Source organism: Oculina patagonica, chromosome 3 (assembly GCF_052425735.1).
Source record: "Oculina patagonica isolate OP01 chromosome 3, crgOcupat, whole genome shotgun sequence".
In the NCBI taxonomy this organism is placed as follows: Eukaryota; Metazoa; Cnidaria; class Anthozoa; order Scleractinia; family Oculinidae; genus Oculina; species Oculina patagonica.
This window is the reverse complement of record NC_135760.1, coordinates 5626341-5647941: the sequence shown is the minus strand read 5'-3', so window position 1 is coordinate 5647941 and position 21601 is coordinate 5626341. Positions and strand designations below refer to the sequence as shown.

The following is a 21601-nucleotide window of genomic DNA, read 5'->3' as shown; positions in this document are numbered from 1 at the left end:
AACACCAATATGGCGAACTCATACAACGCTCTGTAATTTTCCAAATTTTGTTTTCTCATTAACTTGGCTGCAGCGAGCACTGCCAAGTTAATATATTCCTCTCCACCTACTCCACAATCTCGGAGTTTGTTGTTGTTTTTGATGGAAGCAAAACGATCTTGTTATTTTGGTGAAAACGCTATATAAATGTTGTTCGTAAGTAAGACTCTAGACTGAAATATACCAAAGATTCTGACAAGGGACAATTTACTTTTCTTTCTACGTTGAAATATCAAGAACGATTGCTGAGATAATATCTGTTACAGACCATTTTCAAGAGCTATCTTCATAAGAGGCGAGTTCTAAAAAAACTTCAACAAGTCATCCGTGAGCAGAGTGGCGCAGTGGAAGCGTGCTGGGCCCATAACCCAGAGGTCCGAGGATCAAAACCTCGCTCTGCTAGCTATTTTTCCATTTGAAAAATAGAAGTGTCTGACGATTTTTTTACTTCTTATTTTCCAGAAGCAAAGGTAATGTGATCACACAAGGATGGGGCTCGGTTTCACCCCAATCGTACCAGAAACCGCAGCAGTGCAACCGGAGCCAAGTGCGCAACACGTCGTAAGGCATTTTTGTTCCTTATTGTTTGAAAATGCAAAAACCAGAAGGAAACCCCAAAAAATTCAAAATTCCTTTCTACGATGAATTGAAAACTATTTTAATCACTGGAAATAAACTAAACATACCCGTGTTTAAAAACAAATCAGATTAACGATCAAAATATATTTTCCTTTTGCACGTGTGTTAAAATGCTTTGTTATGATTGGAAAAAAGAAATACCTCTCCGACGTAGTCGGCAGGATTCGAACCTGCGCGGGGAGACCCCAATGGATTTCTAGTCCATCGCCTTAACCACTCGGCCACGACTTCTTCGGTGTTTTACACGACAACATTAACCTATTTAACTGTTCTCTCTAAGTTTAGGTTTAAAACCAGGAACTTTTTCCAATCATTTCTGTTATGTTACACGTTGAACAGATATTGAAAAAACCATCTGACTACTCATATAAAACAAGGCTAAACAATTTAAACAATTTAGCCATGTTGATAATTATTTTTTAATAAAATAATTTTGTTTCATTAATTTAGCTCTGTCTACTTACGTTTGCATCCAAACACATTCGAGCCTTTCAAACTGTAGTAGCCTTCTTTGCACCGTTCACACTGCCGGCCTGTCACGTGACTCTTGCATAAACACTGTCCATTGGTCTCGCGACATGTCTTGATCGTTCCCAGAGTTCCATTGGTGTTACAGTCACATGACTGACAACCCAGTGGGTTATTTATTTGAAGATTAAAGTGAAAGGCCTTACAGCTATCACAGTCATCACCGATCACGTTATCTTTGCATCTGCAGTGGGTCTAGGAAAGAAAAACAGATACGTAAAAAGTTAATTGAAAAAAGAATACACGTTGAAGACAGCCTTTCGCAAAATAATGCACTCCTAGCTCTGGTAGTCCCTGAATTCGACTCTTCCTTCTCAAACTCAAATTCATCAAGTTAAAACAAAAAAAAATCAAACCCTGAAGGAGGTTTGGATCCCCGGTCTTAATTAACATAGACCCTGATAGATACGATTTTCTTTTTCCGTTTACTCCGTAGTTTTAGTTTTAATTGAGAAAATATATGAAACACTCAATATAGTGTTTCATCGGCTGTCCAAACAACTCGAAATTCGTCAAAAATTCTCCGCTGTGCGTAGTAATTTCGACCCTCTTCTCGGTGTTTGGATATCTCTCTTGTGTTTGATATATTACATGAATTCTTAGGGCCTGATTACATGGCGAATTTCATCCCGGACTGAACACTTTTAAAACTAAATAATTATCGTGGCCGTCATTTTCTTTCGATGAAAACCACCACTGTGCATCCGTAAGCTCAATTTCAGTCCGGGCTGAAATTGAAAACGCGATCACATGAGGGTTTTCAGCCCGTTTGCCCGGGCTGAGATTTCCAGCCCCGTGAAATTTCAGCCCGGGTTGTAATTCGGCCCGGGATGAAACTATCCTCATGTAATCGCAAATGTCTTTTTAAGAAGATTTGTTTAGGAAGCCGGGCTGACATAAAATACCCGGGCGAAATTCTTCATGTAATGAGGAACTTACATTGTTGACAGATCCACAGCCGTTTGTTTCTCCTGGCAATAGTTTGATCCCGGCTGGGTTACAATTGCATGCCTTACAGGTCGGGAAATCGTAGAAGCCGATTCTGCACTCGTTACATTTCTTGCCTTGGAAATTTCTCCTGCATTGGCACTGACCATCCCTTGAACGACAAAACGTGCTGAGAGAGCCAAGATTGTTACAGTTGCAGACTAAAGAACGGAAAAAAATAAACTATCTATTAATCATTATTTTGTTTTGTTTTGTTTTTCTTAGGGCCGATTTACACAGTAAATGTACGACTTTCTCACATGCGACAAGCTTACGACAGGCCTACGACATAATAATAAAGATATTTTAACAGGGAGCCCACGTCACAAAAAGTGGTTTTTAGTGGGTCCCTGCATAATACATGACTTGAGACCATTTCGTCGGTAGCTAAGGATGTGGTAGGTTTGACTTACACGCCGCGATTCGTGTTGTAGTCATGGCTTATGCGTATCTCATGTAATAATCGTAGTCAAAATCGTACCGTCTAATTCGCCCCTTATACAGTCGTTTCTAGCCTTAAATCCTCTAGACATTTGCCATATGAAAAGATTGGGGCCTCTTTCTGTTTTGCACGGAATTTCAAAACCAAAGAAATAAACGGTTTGAAATTCCCGTTCTCCTAGTGTCCATATTAAAACGTGGGGTGTAAACCATAGAAAATTCACACCAATCAGTGTTTTATTTCTCTAGTGTGGACGTTACGTTCGGATCTATCAAGCTTTGCAGTAACATTCTAAACGGACTGTTCGGCTAAAAAAATCTAGACAAATTTTATTTTAGACTGTAAGATTAAAACCGCTAGAAATGGTTTGCCTTACGACACAACGACGTACTTTACTTTTTTCACGAGCTAATTTCCAAGTTTGAAAATGACTTTTTAAGTTTCTCCCCTCCTACACAGATATCTCTGTTTGGGAGAACGTACCATTGGCACATTTTCAAAAAAATGCATTAAAGCAATCTTTTTCCATGGAGTATACTGGCTAACTGAACGTGATCACTTACGCTTGCAGTCTGGGAAGCCATAATAACTTGAAGATGCACATCTATCGCATTTGTATCCTCCAAATCCAGGCTTACAGCGACATCGTCCGTTTGAAAAACAAGATTGGGACACTGATCCTACCTCATGACAACCACAGCCTACGAAATAACGAAATATAGCCTGAGATAGCAGAAAAAGATTTAGCAGAGGGTGCCATGAGCACCAAGGGTTTGGAAAATAAAAACAATTCTTCCTCTCCCCTCCCCTATTGAATGTTAGTGCTTGATTACATTAGCAGGGCTGGCTTGGATTGGAGAACAAGAATCAAAACTTGAGTGCTTGAGAGAGATTTGCCAAATTTAAGAAAATCACCTTCTTGCCGATACATCTAGCCAGCCGTTTAAGAATACTTACGCCTGCAGCGTGGGTATCCAGAATGACCAAGCTTGCATCTGTCACACCTTCTGCCGACCACATTTGGCCGACACAGGCACTGCCCGCCAAACTCATCACAGACAGTGGCCCTAGAACCCAGGACATTGCATCTGCACTTTAAAGGTTCTCCATTGAAACGAACTGTCAAGGAAAACACGTCCTCTCGGCACTGCCGTCCGCTAACAGGATCAATGAAGAAATGGTTTTTGCCACAGTTTTTTAAGAATTGATTTACTCTGTCGTTGGACTGGAGTTCTAGGAGTCCCGTGGTGTACGAGGTCTTTGGGACGAGGAGAATATAAGACTGTAAAAGAAATAGAAAATGACAAAAATTAAGAAATAGAAATAGACGCGCTTGTTCACATAGCCTGGCGCAAGTATGAGAGAAAGTTTTCGAAAGTTTAATTTCTTTTTATTTTACAAGGTGGACTTATATACCGTACAATGTAAGCGTTATATTACATTGTAAAATTCATTAACTATTCATGAGGGTGCAAACCAATCCCAGCACAGTATTCAGATCACATGTACACAACTGCAAACCCCAATACAAATCAAACAGCAGAATTAACTTTTGATACAGACTCCTGCTCAGCTAATTAGTATTCATTAACTTTTGATACAGATCTCGACTGATTCGCATAACAAAACTTTCCATTCAATTTATGGTTTTCATTTCACAAGTAGAATAAAATATTTCCGATCTGTTGGCCGAACATGCTCGCCTATCGGCTCGCCATTGTTAACGCCCATACAGATCTCCCGCTCATATTTTATCTACTACTTACAGAACACACGCGAATACATTTGATTTAAACTTTCGACGGAACTACAAAGTGCGCATGCACCTGACCAAAAGAGCCCTTAGCGGTCAGCGCGCCTACAACTTAACGCTTTCTTTGTAGGCGCGCTGACCAAGGGCCCTCGGTCAGGTGCACGCGCACTTTGTAGTTTTGTTGAAAGTTTAAATCTTTTTATTTTAATTTTGTAAAATTTAAGGTGATTGTGAGCTCCCGCCTTGAGTTTTATTCAACTTTGAAAAACGTTATATCCTAACAAACTGATTACAATAGGGACCTTCAGATGGGAGTACGAGTACGAGATCAAGGACGAGCACGACGTTCGAATTTCAGTCCAGTTACGTTTCCAGAGCCCTCGCCCCTTTTTGTTGCTGATAAATCAGTTGAAAAAGAGACTATTAATACGAGATTGGTGTGAAAAGTGATACTTGAAAGCACAAGCACTTGGTTTGAACAGTTTGAAAAGTCAATAAACGAAAAATAATCTTGTCACAAGGTCTAAAAAAATGTTTAGTAACGAAGCTTTCGACAGTCTCGCACAGTCTTTATCAGCGATTTAACTGAGCTCACGTTGTCACGTGAATGCGAGTTGTTTAATCACGTAACAACAGCCATTTCTGTTCAGCGATGGGCGTTGACATTTGATGTGAGTGGCCTCTTTGATTTTTCTTTAATGACATCTACCGACTCTTTATCTAGAATCTTGACTCCTTCTCAGTCGATCTCATGATTGGCCTGAGACTGGTATTCCCGGATCGCAGATGTTGTTTGTTTCTGATATTCACCGAAACGTCAGTTTGAGTTATAAGCACTAAAAGCTGACATTAAGGATGTTTTTAACAGATTATTTGTTACTGTAACCCATTACGCCAAGAAAATGACCACAACTTTCTTAACAGGACTGGGTATTTGTAGCATCAAGTGATAAAAAGTGGTTGTATTTATCCATTAAAACAAAATGAAGTGCTGGAAAAAGTTATCAGCTACCACTGTAATTGTAACATATGAAAAAAAAAAAAAACAAAAAAAAAACATAAAGAAATCATTTTTTTTCTTTCCCTACCAGATGAGTTCGTCTCTCATGTTGAATGGTCGCAGTAAAGGTTCCCTTACTGAACCGAAAACTCAGGTTGTCCTCCTCTCCGATGACAATTCGACAGCCCGGATTGGCAGGGCAGTAGTGGAAAGTCACGAAAATATTCAGCTTTTCATAATCCGTAATCGATATCTGCTCGACTTTCTTCGACAGACCCTGAGTTTGCCGATAGTGTACGATTATGTAGTACGATGCAGAGGAGTTGACAGCACCATTGAAAAGAGAGGTCATCTGAGAAGAAAACAAAGTAAGCGATTAGCGGTCAATTCTTTATCAGATCGCAGTGGCACAAGAAGCAGAAGATTGAATCAGGTTATTGCAATACGATGCGACCAAGCCACAGTTATTCAAAGGATGGAAGACACTTTCTTCCACAAGATTAAGATTAAGTAGGTAAAAGAAATAGGCAAGAAATTACTAAAAAAAAACACTTTATTCGTAAGCAAAAACATCCCTTTAAATTATTGGGTTAACACGTTTACACGTTAACATGGTAACATGTTAACATGTTAACGTGTTAACCCATGTTAACATGTTAACATGTTAACCCATGTTAACATGTTAACGTGTTAACCCATGTTAACGTGTTAACCAATGTTAACATGTTAACGTGTTAACCCATGTTAACATGTTAATGTGTTAACCTATGTTAACCCATGTTAACATGTTAACGTGTTAACCCATGTTAACACGTTAACGTGTTAACCCATGTTAACATGTTAATGTGTTAACCCATGTTAACGCGTTAACCCATGTTAACATGTTAACCCATGTTAACGTGTTAACCCATGTTAACGTGTTAACCCATGTTAACATGTTAACCCATGTTAACGTGTTAACCCATGTTAACATGTTAACGTGTTAACCCATGTTAACATGTTAACGTGTTAACCCATGTTAACATGTTAACTCAGAAGATTGAATCAGGTTATTGCAATACGATGCGACCAGGCCACAGTTATTCAAAGGATGGAAGACACTTTCTTCCACAAGATTAAGATTAAGTAGGTAAAAGAAATAGGCAAGAAATTACTAAAAAAAAACACTTTATTCGTAAGCAAAAACATCCTTTTAAATTATTGGGTTAACACGTTTACACGTTAACATGGTAACATGTTAACATGTTAACGTGTTAACCCATGTTAACATGTTAACATGTTAACCCATGTTAACATGTTAACGTGTTAACCCATGTTAACATGTTAACGTGTTAACCCATGTTTACATGTTAACGTGTTAACCCATGTTAACATGTTAACGTGTTAACCCATGTTAACATGTTAACGTGTTAACCCATGTTAACATGTTAACGTGTTAACGTGTTAACCCATGTTAACATGTTAACGTGTTAACCCATGTTAACCCATGTTAACACGTTAACATGTTAACCCATGTTAACATGTTAACGTGTTAACCCATGTTTACATGTTAACGTGTTAACCCATGTAAACGTGTTAACGTGTTAACCCATGTTAACATGTTAACCCATGTTAACATGTTAACATGTTAACGTGTTAACCCATGTTAACGTGTTAACCAATGTTAACATGTTAACGTGTTAACCCATGTTAACCCATGTTAACATGTTAACGTGTTAACCCATGTTAACATGTTAACGTGTTAACCCATGTTAACCCATGTTAACATGTTAACATGTTAACCCATGTTAACATGTTAACCCATGTTAACATGTTAACGTGTTAACCCATGTTAACATGTTAACCCATGTTAACACGTTAACATGTTAACCCATGTTAACATGATAACGTGTTAACCCATGTTAACATGTTAACCCATGTTAACACGTTAACATGTTAACGTGTTAACCCATGTTAACGTGTTAACCCATGTTAACATGTTAACGTGTTAACCCATGTTAACATGTTAACGTGTTAACCCATGTTAACCCATGTTAACATGTTAACGTGTTAACCCATGTTAACATGTTAACGTGTTAACCCATGTTAACATGTTAACGTGTTAACCCATGTTAACATGTTAACGTGTTAACCCATGTTAACGCGTTAACCCATGTTAACATGTTAACCCATGTTAACATGTTAACGTGTTAACCCATGTTAACGTGTTAACCCATGTTAACGTGTTAACCCATGTTAACGTGTTAACCCATGTTAACATGTTAACCCATGTTAACGTGTTAACCCATGTTAACATGTTAACCCATGTTAACATGTTAACGTGTTAACCCATGTTAACATGTAAACGCATGTTAACACGTTAACCCATGTTAACATGTTAACGTGTTAACCCATGTTAACATGTTAACATGTTAACATGTTAACGTGTTAACCCATGTTAACATGTTACCATGTTAACCCATGTTAACATGTTACCATGTTAACATTGTAACCCATGTTAAGACAGTCAACTAACCTGCGCTTATGAAAAGAACGTAGATGAGAACCCGTTAACCCGTAACCCTAAAGGCCCGGTAATACGTGCAACACTTTTGTTCAACTTGTCTCGCAACTACATAAAATAAAATGCTCAGTAAAATAAAATGTTCAGTAGCCGTAATGTTATGTTACTCTGCATAGTTTTACATTAGTTAACGACTTACGGGTGGAGGCGATCTTGGTTGTAAGCACTTTACTGGTTTTTATTACCGAACACTAAATAGTAATAGGACATATGCTCATGCTACAAGTGAGATAACTTTGCCTTTACTCTTTCCCTTTTAACCCATAAAAACTCGGACTCGTTGTTCATCGAGCTTCCTATAAGATGCCCTCTTTTAAAAGTTCTCTTTCTTCAAGACTGCCAAGAGATTAACGAGAAAGCCGTGTACGTGACCGGTCAAAATGACCGCCGAATCAAAATTTTGTCCGGACAAATCGTCATTTTGGCCGGACATTGTCCGTTGACCGGCCTTTATTTTGAGCCCTGAAATACATACTACTTATTAACCGAGAGTGAGGTCATTACAGGGGAATCTCAGACCGAGGCCTTGATGTATTGACCGAGCGACAGCGAGGTCAATACATCAAGGTCGAGGTCTGAGATTCCCCTGTAATGACCGAACGGACGAGGTTAATAAGTTATTTATTATATGGCCTTTAAGCACTATTCAAAAGAAGAGTATAATCAAGGGAAAAAAACAATGGAGGTAAAACTCGCTCTCGCTCTATGTGGCTCTCTTTGTCGCTCATACTAAAGAAGTATCGGTATGCTTATATTTTTCTTTCAGTTATTGAAAAGATAGTTATATTTTGTCGGCATTTTTTGCTGTTTTTGCCCCCTCGCTAGTAGCTTTTACTCACAACTCAAAAAACCGTCGAGCCGAGAAAAATTTTCATAATGCCCAGTTATTACAAGGAAATAATGCCCGCTCAGTAGCCAATCAGAGTGCGCGTACTATTGTAGCCGTATAATAAAGCTGCAAAATACATGAATGTTTGATAAAGAGCTCGTTTAACGAAAAGCAGCTCTCTTTATAGAGACCTTTTTGAAGGCGTGAGGCCAGCAACGTCCACCATGTTTGCGACAAAATACCTTTGGGGGGGGGGGGGTACGTCAAAGTAGGTTTATGTCACTTTCCAACGGAAAAATCGCCAGTAAATCGCGTCTAAATTCGAGCAAGTTCGAAATAGCGGCGATTTCGTGGCGATTCTTCGCCACGAAATCGCCATGAAATCGCCACTAGTTTACACGCGCGGTTTGGAATCGCCGAGTAAATCGCCGCAAAAATCGCCCTAAAACTCGCCACAAAAACAGCCTGTGTAAACGGGCCTTTATAACGCTTTCGACACCATCGAGCAACTTGAACAAGGAAGGTTTATAACATCACACTGGGTACCCAATTATCCAAGCGCATTATATAAAGCATCAGATTTACATCATCATCTATTACCTTCTTTACTTAATTATACAACTCCTACCTTGTCTTTATCCCGGCGAGAAAATGCAACCAGCTGAATGGCATCCGTGGGTATTTCATAAGCCGAGGAGATACAGGATTTATTGAACGTTCTACAAAGCAACTCAGGCTTGACGTATTGTGTATTCCACTTTGCTTGAGGTATAGCGGTGATTGAACTCTACAAAGCGGAGACCAAGACGAATCGAAGCATAAAATAAGTCTTTCTCTCCTATCACCGTTTTAGTCAACATCATTGTTATTATCGTCATCTTCATCGTCATCGCTATTTTCATCGTTATCGTCATCGTTATCGTTATTGTCATCGTTATCGTCATCGTTATTTTCATCGTTATCGTCATCGTTTTCATCGTTATTTTCATCGTTATCGTCATCGTTATTTTCATGGTTATCGTCATCGTTATTTTCATCGTTATATTCATCGTTATCGTCATCGTTATCGTCATCGTTATCGTCATCGTTATTTTCATGGTTATCGTCATCGTTATTTTCATCGTTATTTTCATCGTTATCGTCATCGTTATCGTCATCGTTATTTTCATCGTTATTTTCATCGTTATCGTTATCGTCATCGTTATTTTCATCGTTATTTTCATCGTTATCGTCATCGTTATCGTCATCGTTATTTTCATCGTTATTTTCATCGTTATCGTCATCGTTATCGTCATCGTTATTTTCATCGTTATTTTCATCGTTATCGTCATCGTTATCGTCATCGTTATTTTCATCGTTATTTTCATCGTTATCGTTATCGTTATCGTCATGGTTATCGTCATCGTTATTGTCATCATTCTCGCTATCGTTATCGTTATCCTAATCGTTTTCGTTATCGTAATCGTTTTGTCATCGTCATCGTCAGCGTTATTGTCATCGCTTTTGTTATCGTTACCTTATCTTTAACATAACCACAATCCAGGCGCACATGAAGTGGATAAAAGACCGACTAACACCCGTTTACGCTGAACGCTTTATATCGTGCGATTCATTAAATATCACGCCACTTAGTCCATAGTCGTTTAATCGCATAATTTGTTGCACATCGAAAAGCGTTACACATAACGTCAACCTGTCCTCTGGATTGACAGAAGAAAGGCTGAGGTGTTTGTTATGTTTTAAAACGTTCTGCTTCTTGAGTGAGCCTCGTATTAAACACAGTTATACGAAAACTGAAAAATGTTCGGGTTGTAGCCAGGCATGTTAAAAATCTTGTAAAAAACGAATGAATGACTTTTGTTGCACTCGGAAAGTTCATTTAGTTTTCACACATTCGTTACATATTTTAACAGGACGCCGTTGAACATTTGCATTTTTATCTTGCTGAAGAAGGCAACAGTAGTGGCCGAAACGTCCAAAAACAATATTTTTAGCCAGTGCCAACTTTTTTCATTCGTTTTTTACAATAAACGAAAACTTACCACAGCAATTTTTGCCGAAGCCGAGCTTTCAACTTTAACCTGGTTAACCTCTGGTGTGGCCTTCAGTTCAAAGGCCTTAGGGCGTTTGTTATCATCCATAGCGAACTGACGGCAAGCAAACTGGTATTTACATGGTAGAATCTCCATCATTCCTCGCTGATAATTCACTGTGACAAATACTCGCTGGATGAATTTCTCTGGGTGAAGGTACGTTACCATGAGAACGTACGGTCCGGATTCCGGCACTGTAATGTCAAAACCTACAGTAGGCTAAGAAGTAAGTACAAATTAAAATGTATAAGTGTATCACAAATTGGTGTCATTCACAACCGTCATTTGAGCCGTCATAAAACCCCTCTTTCAACCTTTTCTGCAAAATTTAAGAGTTGTAATTTGTGAGTTTTTGAGGCTTTATGCTTCGCTAAGCGCTGATGATGATGATGATAATGATGATGATGATGATGATGATGATGATGATGATGATGATGATGATGATGACGATGACGGTGACAGTGAAGGTGACTTGAAATGACTGAATGGGTGTCTTGTCCTGTTCTAATTTCCATCCCAAAAGCAAAACGTCTGGGATTAAAGCCGAATAACACAACAGAGATCCGAATTCTGCCTCTGATTGGATGTCACTCGCGCGGAAAAATTCGTAACCTAGCAACAATCAATCAGCAACAACAAATTCGCAGACGTCTCCATCGTGAGCGATCACGTGAACGCGCCGCGACGAGTTTCATCTGCTTTTTTAAGTTACTTTTGCGGCAAAAAGAAATCTGATTACCAGTTTGCTATACATTTTTTAAAACTATAAAAGCGTCATACTTTAGTGAAAACCTATCACAATCTAACAGATAATACCTGATTTCTTCCAAGCAGTGCCATATTCGTCAGGTGTGGTTCATCTAAATAATACCGTGGATCTGTAAATACATCCGAGTGTCCTCTCAGTGGGAGCGTGTATGCACGGTCCCCAGTCACGGTGACGAGTGAAGGGCTTTTCAGCTCATAATACGCATACATATCACAGTACTCAGGTTTAGAGGTCCGTAATTGACACGGTCCTGATTGCACATGTTGGAGAAGGCCGGCATTGTAGTAATCTTTTGGTAAAAAGACGACGTAATCCTGCAGAAACGCGAATGAACTGAATGTTACCGTATAATATAAATGAATGGAATAACTATTGCAACGTATTTAGTTCTGGACCAAATAGCAGAGTGGCGCAGTGGAAGCGTGCTGGGCCCATAACCCAGAGGTCCGAGGATCAAAACCTCGCTCTGCTAAATGTTTTTTTTTTTTCTTAATTCTTTTCTTGCCTGTTATAAAGTTGTCATAAATAAATTTTCGGAAATCCATAATATTTTTTGTTGTATATTTTGTTTTGTGAAACAACACGAAATGATTATAATGACAAGACGCAACGTATCCTGCAAGGTATGTTAGCTCCTTCTTAATTTTAGAGTTGACTGGATCAAATTTTAATTTCTTTAAGGTGTTTTCTGTCAGCAGCAGCAGAGTGGCGCAGTGGAAGCGTGCTGGGCCCATAACCCAGAGGTCCGAGGATCAAAACCTCGCTCTGCTAGCAAATTTTTGTTTTTTTTTTGCATTTACATTTATGGCTGGAAAGTAATTTCTCAGAAGGTCCTGATTCGGGGCTGATTTTCTTTAAGTGAAAGCATGCGAAAAGATGTGGCTCCTTTCAGGTAAACAAGGTGTCCGTCTGAAACTACGAGTACGCCTGTTGACCATTTTATGTCCAGATCTCAAGCTTTCAGATGAAATTGGCTCGGTGTTCAGTACGCTTGGTTAAGGTTATTCCACTGAAAAAGAACCTGAACTGAGATTTTTGTCAACTTTTGCCTATTGATTGTTTATGATATAGGAACCAAAATTTTGAAATAAAAATGGGGGGGGGGGTGCCCATGCTCGTTTAGGAGCAACAGCACCTTGTTTATACCCAATAAATCTTTATAATATCACCATGATTGTAGTCACGATTCAGCTTGCTAATTTAACGTTTTGACGATTATTTTCTTATTTTTCAACACAAATGATAGGTCACCGTTTCGAGAAAATAACGATTTACGTCTCTGTCGAGGTCCAACCGTAAAGAAAAGGCCGCCATTTTTTGCACGCGCGAATCACGCGTGAAATTATGCGAAGCGGGGATGCGCAATGCAATACTGGGGAATGAACTTACTAGCAAGAGACTCGAGCTGTGTGATGTAATGATGACGTTCCAAACACCTTTCTCCATCTGGAGCTCTTTATATACTCCTCTGCTGTTCACGGTGATCCTCAAGTTTTTGGTTTGCTCTCCACTCGATGGAGAGAACTGCACCTCAAAGCTGTGTGACGTAATTTTCGAGCCTAGCGCAAAACAGTATAAAGTGTGTTCATGGCAGCCAGGCATGTTGGAGGAGTCAAATAATAAAATATATTTGCATAAAATGCTTTTTTTCCTCAAAGGAAAATCATTGTATTGTTCCACTCCTCCAATATGGCCAACATGAACACACTATATAGTTCAATCGTAAGAGCAAGTGCAGTTACTTGGTAGATTCTAGTTTAGAGCAGTTTTCAATTGATTGTCTTAAAAACTAAACCCAAAATAATCACTCTGGCCACTTACAAAGGACACAGACAATTCAGTGAATCAATCAAAACTCGAGGCAAATACTTGTAGCCGGCACGAACGGCGGGAAAATATACGCGAGCAAGTCACGATTGGTTTGGAACTTTACTTCTGATTGGCTGAGAAAGTGGAGGGAGAGTTTCGAACCAATCACACTAAGCTAGTAATGCAAAACCAAAGCAAACGCAAATTACTTTCTACACTCAAGTGAAAACCGCTCTAAGCCCTCGTACAGTTTCACGATGTTGAAGTTTCGTGCGACACAGACACTGAGAAAGTGACTGTTTAATAAGAAGCTCGAATGAAATACTGACATAACTTTAACTTGATTAATTGTTTTATACTTTAATTTTACCTCGCGGGTGAAGTTCAACTTTAGCGGTAGAACGTAAGTTATCTCTCAGCGCGTAGTGGAAAATGACACGGTATTTGCGTGTCTTGGGAATGTACACAGGAACTGCATAGGCCTAAAAATGAAAATATCAAATAAGTAATACACTTAAAGACGATAAACGTAGTCTATCGTTGTAATTGTCGCTTTCAGATAGGCAACTTGCAATATTTAAAGTAACTTGTCCACTATTTTCCCAATATAATCCATGCCATGATTTCTTGTCCCTTGCCGATCAGTAAAACTATATGGACCTACTACTGCTATGAACGGTCATCTTAAAATACTAACAATACCTTATAAGCTGGAAAAATTGCGTATCCAACTCCCGAAAAAGAAGGAAATACGTCCTCAGTAGCGCCGATCGGGACCCGTATTCTAGTGTTAGATGTCAATACTGCTCCTTCTAACTCGGCAAAGATGTGATACAAGGTTGGAAAATATATTGCTCTGGACGAATAGAGACTGCGGAGAAAAATAAACGTGATTTAACGGCCAGCGAGGCTAAAAGCAGCAGGGGGTGTAGAGAGGACCGGAGTAGAAAGGATACAGACCTGTTACACCTCTTTCCTTTAACACCAGAAACACATTGGCAATCTCCCAAATGTTTAAAACAGTTTCTGCTAACTAAACCTCCAGGATCACACTTACACGCTGTGAGATAAAAACAAAAGAACACAACTGTTTCAGAAACTAGAACCAATTAGTAAAAGCTGCGCTCGGACCGAAGCCACACACAGAAATGAAGCGACTATATGTATTGCTTTGGTATTCCATCCCCAGGGGGGGGGGGGGGGGGGTACTCAGGCTTGTAAATGACGGGGATGATCGAATGGAGGCAAAACGCAGGACCCCAAAAAAATCCCTAAGTTTTCCGACATTACCCAAAAAAATCCCTGGACCAAAAATTATAACCCCCAAAAAATCCCTTGTCAAATTACCCCTAAATTGCCAGGAGAGGCAATTAAACATAACACAAAGAACACCCGTTTTGTTTATTCATGATACCATTAATACGCCAAGGCCGTGCCAAGGCACTTTAGTTCGTTTTTAATACCCAAAAAAATCCTCTATCTAAATCAAGTCACCCAAAAAAATACTTGCCAAATTTTCCAACCCAAAAAAATCCCGGAATCGAAAATTTCAAACCCAAAAAAATCCTTCGATCATCCCCGTCATTAACAAGCCGGAGTACCCCCCCCCCCCCCTGGGATTCCATCGCAGGTCACTCCCCAGCATTTTCTTAGGTTGTCCTCACAGTTCAAAGGTACCCATTTAGACTCCTGAGTAGAGGGTGACACTGTTGGAGTAAAGTGTCTTACTCCAGGCCAGCTTTAGAACCCGAACTGCTCAAGTTCAACACGCAGGCAGCCAGTACTCCAATTTTATTACTTCTATTATTTTGAAACTTATTTTGTAGAGGCAAGAGTACAAATATAGATTGTTGTTGTCAAGGCTATGCACCACTATTTTAAGTTAATAAGTTCTTAGCCGGAGCTAACCTTTTAAGAAATGTTTAGCTGGAGACTATAGAGATAAACGAACCTTCTCCTTTCCTTCCCAAGCCTCTATACTTTAAAATCATAAACTGAAGGTAAAGAAGCGTTACTCAAGTCCATGGGCAAGAGTTGGTACCAGTTAGAGGGGGGTGCACAGGACAGGAGGCTATGGCGAGAGACTGTTGATGGCATATGCTCCTGAGAAGGAGTGAAGTGCTACTACTAAATAAGCATCTTACCTTTACAACCGAAGATATCTTGTGATTTCATTCCGTGGAACCCATCTCGGCAGTTCTGACACTTTTTGCCTATCACGTGATTCTTGCAGTCGCAGTGCCCATTTTGCACGTGACAGTTGCGTGTCCCTGACACAGTGCCACGTTGCGAGCAGCTGCAGGATGTACATCCCAAAGGATTGCTACCGCTGAAGTTGTAGAAGCCGTGCATGCACCGATCACATGTTCGACCGACAACATTGGGCTTACACAGGCACTGATACTAGAACAAGGAGAATAGGAAAAATATCCGTTATGATCCGATCTAACATATTAACATTCTGACCGAATTTTTCAAAGGGGGGATAACGCTATCCCCAGATAAATCACTGTCCAGTGGATAGCGTAGTTTGTTTTGCCAAAACCAATCCACTGGATAATGATTTATCCGGTGCATAGCCGATAATCCACCCTTTGCACAACTGGGCCCTGGGTAACTAACTGCAGGTAAAGATCCAGACAGATAAGGAAGCTAGGTCAGGGAAAATGCCTCTCGAGAAACGAAGCTTGAATTCGAAATGTGCTTCAGTCTTCCTCAATTTTAACCATCTTCAAATGTTCCTTTTAGGTTTTGTGTTTGCTACATTAAATTTTGTCATCTCAATATATTGCGACAAAGCCCTTTTAAAACTAAAACAGTTAACTTAAAGTCACCACTGGACTGCTGTTTGAAAACCGATTAGCGTACTAAGGACTTTAACTGATCAGAAAAAGCGACTGTTCGACGCTAGTTTTAAAACTCGATCCTGGGGCGGGGCAGCCTCGTGCATCCGAGCCCTGGGAACCACACTTGTACCCAGGATCACTCGGTAAATCCGAGATTCGCCCACCAACTTCACTTTATTCAGTTCAGTTCCCTTTCATTCTCCGTTCACTTGTGTGAAAAACGGCACTGGGAGAACAAAGTACAAAGCGTCTTGCCTAAGAATACGACAGGGGGATCATAGCTGCGCTCGAACATTAACACTCAAATTCAACGCACTAACCATTTGTTCTATTTTTTCAACACGTATCACACTTACTTTAGCCGAGCCATAGCATACGTTGTTAGCCAAACCAGGTAAGAACCTCGTGCCATCTGGGTTGCAATCGCACTTGACACACGTGGGAAAGCCCACCATACCTTCGTTACAGCGGTCACACTGGATACCCCGGATGTTGGGCCTGCAGCGGCAGTCTCCAGTTGTGTAATTGCACTGTTTGGTGTAGGACCCAAAGGTATTACAGTTGCAAGCTGCAAGCAAAAGTTTGAAAAATAGAAAACTAAATGAACACTTCTAGAAATACTGTAGCAGAAAACAACATGCCTGAAGATTCCATTTCTGAAAAAAACGTCCGACTTCTCCCAACAAGAGTCTTAGTCCAAGATCTGGGTACGAGATTAGCTAGCCTGCGAGCAGGCTCTCTCTTCGGGGGCAACGTAAGCGCTTCGGGGGCAACAAAGCAAGCGCCGAAGGCGCGAGTTTGCGTTGCCCCCGAAGAGAGAGCCTGCTCGCAGGCTAGAGATTACCGCCAGTCGCGTGCTCACCATTTAGCTACAGGAGACGCGTGGCAGCTAGATCATTTAATTAGATTGAAATGTTAGGATCGAAAAACATTCTGAAAACTGAGCTATGGGAGACTCGTGGTGAGCGAGGTCATATACTAGGTTCAAGCTCAGTGGTTAGAGCGTCCAACCGGTATCTGGAAGGTCATGAGTTCGACTCCCGTTGGGGGTACTCGGAAAATCTTTTTTTCCGAGAATTCAACTTGAGAACGCTTCTTCATTTCTTTCACTTTATCCAAGTTGCCATTTCACTTTACATTTATCTACATTCATTTCGACATATTGAGCCTTGCAGTTAGCAGGACGTGTGTCACTCATAAGAACCTAGTATATGACCTCGCTCACCACGAGTCTCCCATAGCTCAGTGGTTAGAGCGTCCAACCGGTATCTGGAAGGTCATGGGTTCGACTCCCGTTGGGGGTACTCGGAAAATCTTTTTTTCCGAGAATCCAACTTGAGAACGCTTCTTCATTTCTTTCAAGTAAGACCTTTATAGAGCTAACATGCACTTAATAAAACATAGATAAAAGTGAAAGTAATATAAAACAAACGATTGTATTAAATCAGGACTTAATCATGTTTAATGGCCTTTATCAGTGACAGTTTTGTGTATTCTGAACGCGCACTCTTACGTGACTTACCTTTGCAGTTAGGAAACCCATAGTATCCGTTTGCACAGCGGTCACACTGTACACCAGCATACCCTGCATTACAAACGCACTGACCAAGCTGATTACATGATCCATAACCACGAGGGGAACATAAGCATTCTGGCGAAGAACAGAGAAAAGTATGAACAAAAACTTCAGTGCAATAATGATAATGAATTAATATAGCGCATTTTTCATATGTATATGTTCAAATGCGCTGTACACATACTGTAATTTACAACACAAGGCCAGACCACAACACCGGGAGCTTCGTGCCCTACTCTTTGCGAATAGCGATGTGTGGGTTCTTTAACGTCCCCTGTGATAAGACTGAAGAGACAGGAGACGGGACCTACGGTTTATCGTCCTTTTCCGAGAAGACTAGAATGGCTAACCATTTGCAGATGTAATTACAAAGGCAGCACATTCTCCTCAGTTATTTTAAGACCCTGAGTATTGGTCCGGTCTGGGGTTCGAACCCACGACCTCCCGCACAGCCGTTCGGCGCTCTACCAACTGAGCTAACCAGGCGGCGGTAAAGAAACTTTGAAACAGGTTGTCTTTAATTTTGTTTAAGCTATATTTTTTCAACTTCCCATGGCAAAAGAGAACGGAATGTCATTACTGGAATAAAAAGAGTGAAGTTCGTTGACACTTGTGTGTGGGCGTTCGAAAACTGAAAATATGGAACATTAAGAGACAACAATGAGCGACAAAAGTCGTCGAGACAGTTGGTTAAACTAAGTGCTAATTTTAATATAATATACCCTTCCACGGTTTCTGACGCCATCTTGATTGGGGGGCAAACACGGCAACATTTACAGTAAATGTATGGGGGACATCGGGAGTATTAACGCTCGAAGGGTCTACACCGTAGAATTCCGGTTATAAGCCCCCCCGCTTATAAGCCCCCCCGGTTATAGGCCCATCATCCTGGAAACAAAAAAATACATCCGGTTATAAGCCCCCCCCCACCCGGATATAAGCCCCCCTCTACCAGATGACAGTACTGAATAGGGCTAAATGTTGCTTTATTATGTGTTTTTAACTTAAAAACGTATTGTCATCAACACTCCCGTGGCTCGTTTTGAAACGTTTTTTTCATTCCGCTTATAAGCCCTCCCGGATATAAGCCCCTCCGCTTTTAAGCCCACCCAAAACCCCTTACGAAGTTGTATAAGCCCAGGGCTTATAACCGGAATTCTACGGTATTTCCATTATTCCCCTTCAAATCGAGTGCCGTTTCTGAACCACTCTTCCTCCCCCGTTTCAATGTTGTACATAAACGAAGCAAGTCTTGCAGATAGCAAATCCAACATTGTTGCGGCAGTTGCGGCAGAGGGGGGGGGGGGGGGTGGAATTTGCCCAAAGTACTGGAGAAGAGCCGAGTGTCTCAACACTTTTGGCGCTCATTTAAGGTCGAGTTTCCTTCTTATAAGCTTTCGACTGGATTCTTCATCGCTTTTCCAATAAAGGTTATAAAGAGATCTTCAGTACCAGATTACTCACTTTTACAAATAGGGAAGTCATAGTATCCTCGCCGGCACTCTCCGCAGAAAAATCCCTGGAAGTTGGACTTACACAGGCACCTGTAACTGCCACGATAATCCTCACAGATGTTTGCAGTTGTTGTTAACGGATTGCATCCGCACCCTGAAATCACAGGTAGCGTAGTTACATTTTTGTCTAGGCGTGACTTATTAACGCTGAAGTGGAGCATTTAAGTCACGCAAGCGTAGCAAGCTGGCTACCTGTAGCTAAAATTTTAATACATGGTATCGTCAGGACAACAAAGGTATTAGGCAAGTGCAAGTACGTGTTAACTAGCACACCCCTCTGTAACAGACCCAGTGGAACCCGACCCAGGGGATTATTTTCCCCTACCCAGTAGAAATTTAGTCCCCCTGGTACCCAGCAGATACCCAGCAAATATTTTGATTGTACCCGCCTATTTTTATGCTTCCCCAGTGACTGTACAGTGTGACTTTTTTCGAATAGGCCTTTTTAAAAAACCAGCCCAAATAAGCCGACCCAGTGGGAAATTGGCCAACCCAGTGACGTTTTTTTCCGAAAACCCGGTGAGAATGAAGATTCTACTGGGTCTGTTACAGAGGGGTGTTAAAAAAGAACACGCACCGAGCAAGAATGAAATAATATGAGCGACGAAATGTAGCTCAAAACAATAACATTAGTTAATGTCATCTTTTATGTTTCGCATGACTACAGATCTTTTTACCTTTGTTTGTTTGTTGTGACTCCCAGTAAAACAACACTTATATTATCGTGATTCAATTATGGCATTTTAATGTATGAGCTGCCTTGCCCCGGAGTACCTGTCTGATCTGTTTACTAAACGCTCATCCACATCGAACTACAAAACCAGAAACTCGCAGTTATTAAACATTCCTCTTTTGAGAACTGCAGCTAGACAAAGAACCTTTTACTATAGAATAGTATCAATCTGGAACGCCCAGCCGCAAAATCTAAAGTTATGCCAATCATTAGCGCAATTCAGGAACAATTTGAGGAAGACACTTTTAATGAACTGTAATTAGCTTAATTTAGTTTAACCTTAGGAATTGAACTTTTGTAATTAATTATGAATATTTAGTTTATACCTATTTATTTATTCATTCACTCACTTATTTTAATTTTTTCATTTATTTTATTTTATTTTATGTAAATATTTCACTGAAAAGCCCCGTGGGGACGTGGAATAAATATATATCTTATTAACCACGCGCGAGGGCCATACTAGGCGAATATTGGCCCGCGGTCTTGACAGTACGGATCGAGCGCAGCGAGGTCCGTACAAAAAAGACCGAGGGCCAATATTCGCCCAGTACGGTCCCGAGCAGGCTTGGTTAATAAGAGATTTATTACACGACTGGAAACTTTGTGTAGTGAGAATTGCTACCGGTCCTAGTAGATGTCGTGAAAAAACAATGTGCGGCAAAACTTTAACGCGCGCTAAAGAAGTTATATATATTTCTGTGTAAGCCGGGTCATTTCATTTTCAAAGCAATAAAAACTCGGAAAAGATTTTGCAAAAAACAAATCTTTCAAAAATCTTGCGCTAAATCGCCCGGGAATTAGCGCGGGATCATCCGGGACAAAACCCGGTCCAATACTTGGAAAATATCGGCCCTCGCGGGACCGGAAATAAAGTAATCTGATTGGCTGATTTAGTAATTGGCCCTCGGACCGCCTTAGTCGTGTAAATGTATGTTGTCCCATTTCAGACCATGTGATGTTAACCCTTGGCAATTATTTTCAAATTAAAAAAAAAAAAACACGTGGAACTCTCTAGAGAACATCACATGATTTAAACTGGGCAATTTACATGTGAAGCTAAAAAATTTTTTTCAAAGCTAATATCGCCTTTTTAAAGCGGTTTCTAGCACAAAGTGGCGTGGAAAGGTAACCTGCGATCAGGTGTTCTCTTTTTTGCGTCGGGAGGTTTCTCTTTCCTCCCGCTGCAAAAAAAGAATGTCTGATCCATAGTTAGTAGAGGTCTCCTCCCTAACCCGATCGCAGGTTAGCAGCCTTCTCCTCAGGCGCCTCGATTTTCGCTGTAACAAAGCGAGAACAAAGCGAGCGCGGTGACTGGTGGCGAGCGCGCCCATGTCCCCCAAAACAAGATAGAGGCGTCTGGGTACGAGGCAGGCAGGTTAGTGAAAAGGTCGAACTGGAGCTAACTGGGGCTCAGGGGAATAAGTGTTAATTGTTAGATTGACACTTTCTGATTGGTCTAAATCTGTGATATACGTGAT

General features: G+C 40.5%; 2 protein-coding genes and 4 non-coding genes across 6 annotated transcripts in view; 3 read left to right on the top strand and 3 right to left on the bottom strand.

Moving 5' to 3' along the window:
• The window catches only part of LOC144645081 (uncharacterized), a 71570-nt gene that overhangs the window by 14268 nt on the left and 35701 nt on the right, over window positions 1–21601 (bottom strand). The window contains exons 10-25 of the mRNA XM_078504545.1: window positions 19338–19481; window positions 17820–17948; window positions 16654–16865; window positions 15596–15854; window positions 14412–14511; window positions 14154–14322; window positions 13822–13933; window positions 13032–13201; window positions 11690–11956; window positions 10823–11092; window positions 9409–9567; window positions 5477–5740; window positions 3593–3917; window positions 3199–3336; window positions 2146–2354; window positions 1143–1401 (exon numbers count right to left, since the gene is read on the bottom strand). Coding sequence (XP_078360671.1) covers window positions 1143–1401; window positions 2146–2354; window positions 3199–3336; window positions 3593–3917; window positions 5477–5740; window positions 9409–9567; window positions 10823–11092; window positions 11690–11956; window positions 13032–13201; window positions 13822–13933; window positions 14154–14322; window positions 14412–14511; window positions 15596–15854; window positions 16654–16865; window positions 17820–17948; window positions 19338–19481 — 3186 coding nt within the window. The remainder of the gene's footprint in view (window positions 1–1142; window positions 1402–2145; window positions 2355–3198; window positions 3337–3592; window positions 3918–5476; window positions 5741–9408; window positions 9568–10822; window positions 11093–11689; window positions 11957–13031; window positions 13202–13821; window positions 13934–14153; window positions 14323–14411; window positions 14512–15595; window positions 15855–16653; window positions 16866–17819; window positions 17949–19337; window positions 19482–21601) is intronic.
• Window positions 370–441, top strand: Trnam-cau (transfer RNA methionine (anticodon CAU)). The gene has a single exon. It is a non-coding gene; the product is annotated as a tRNA-Met (tRNA).
• Window positions 828–909, bottom strand: Trnas-aga (transfer RNA serine (anticodon AGA)). Its single transcript has one exon. It is a non-coding gene; the product is annotated as a tRNA-Ser (tRNA).
• Window positions 9630–10433, bottom strand: LOC144645808 (uncharacterized). The gene is made up of 2 exons (XM_078505347.1): window positions 10404–10433; window positions 9630–10220 (listed from the first exon to the last, which is right to left on the bottom strand). The coding sequence occupies exons 1-2, from the start codon at window positions 10431–10433 to the stop codon at window positions 9630–9632; spliced, it is 621 nt and encodes a 206-aa protein (XP_078361473.1).
• Trnam-cau (transfer RNA methionine (anticodon CAU)) lies at window positions 12043–12114 on the top strand. The gene has a single exon. It is a non-coding gene; the product is annotated as a tRNA-Met (tRNA).
• On the top strand, window positions 12342–12413 carry Trnam-cau (transfer RNA methionine (anticodon CAU)). Its single transcript has one exon. It is a non-coding gene; the product is annotated as a tRNA-Met (tRNA).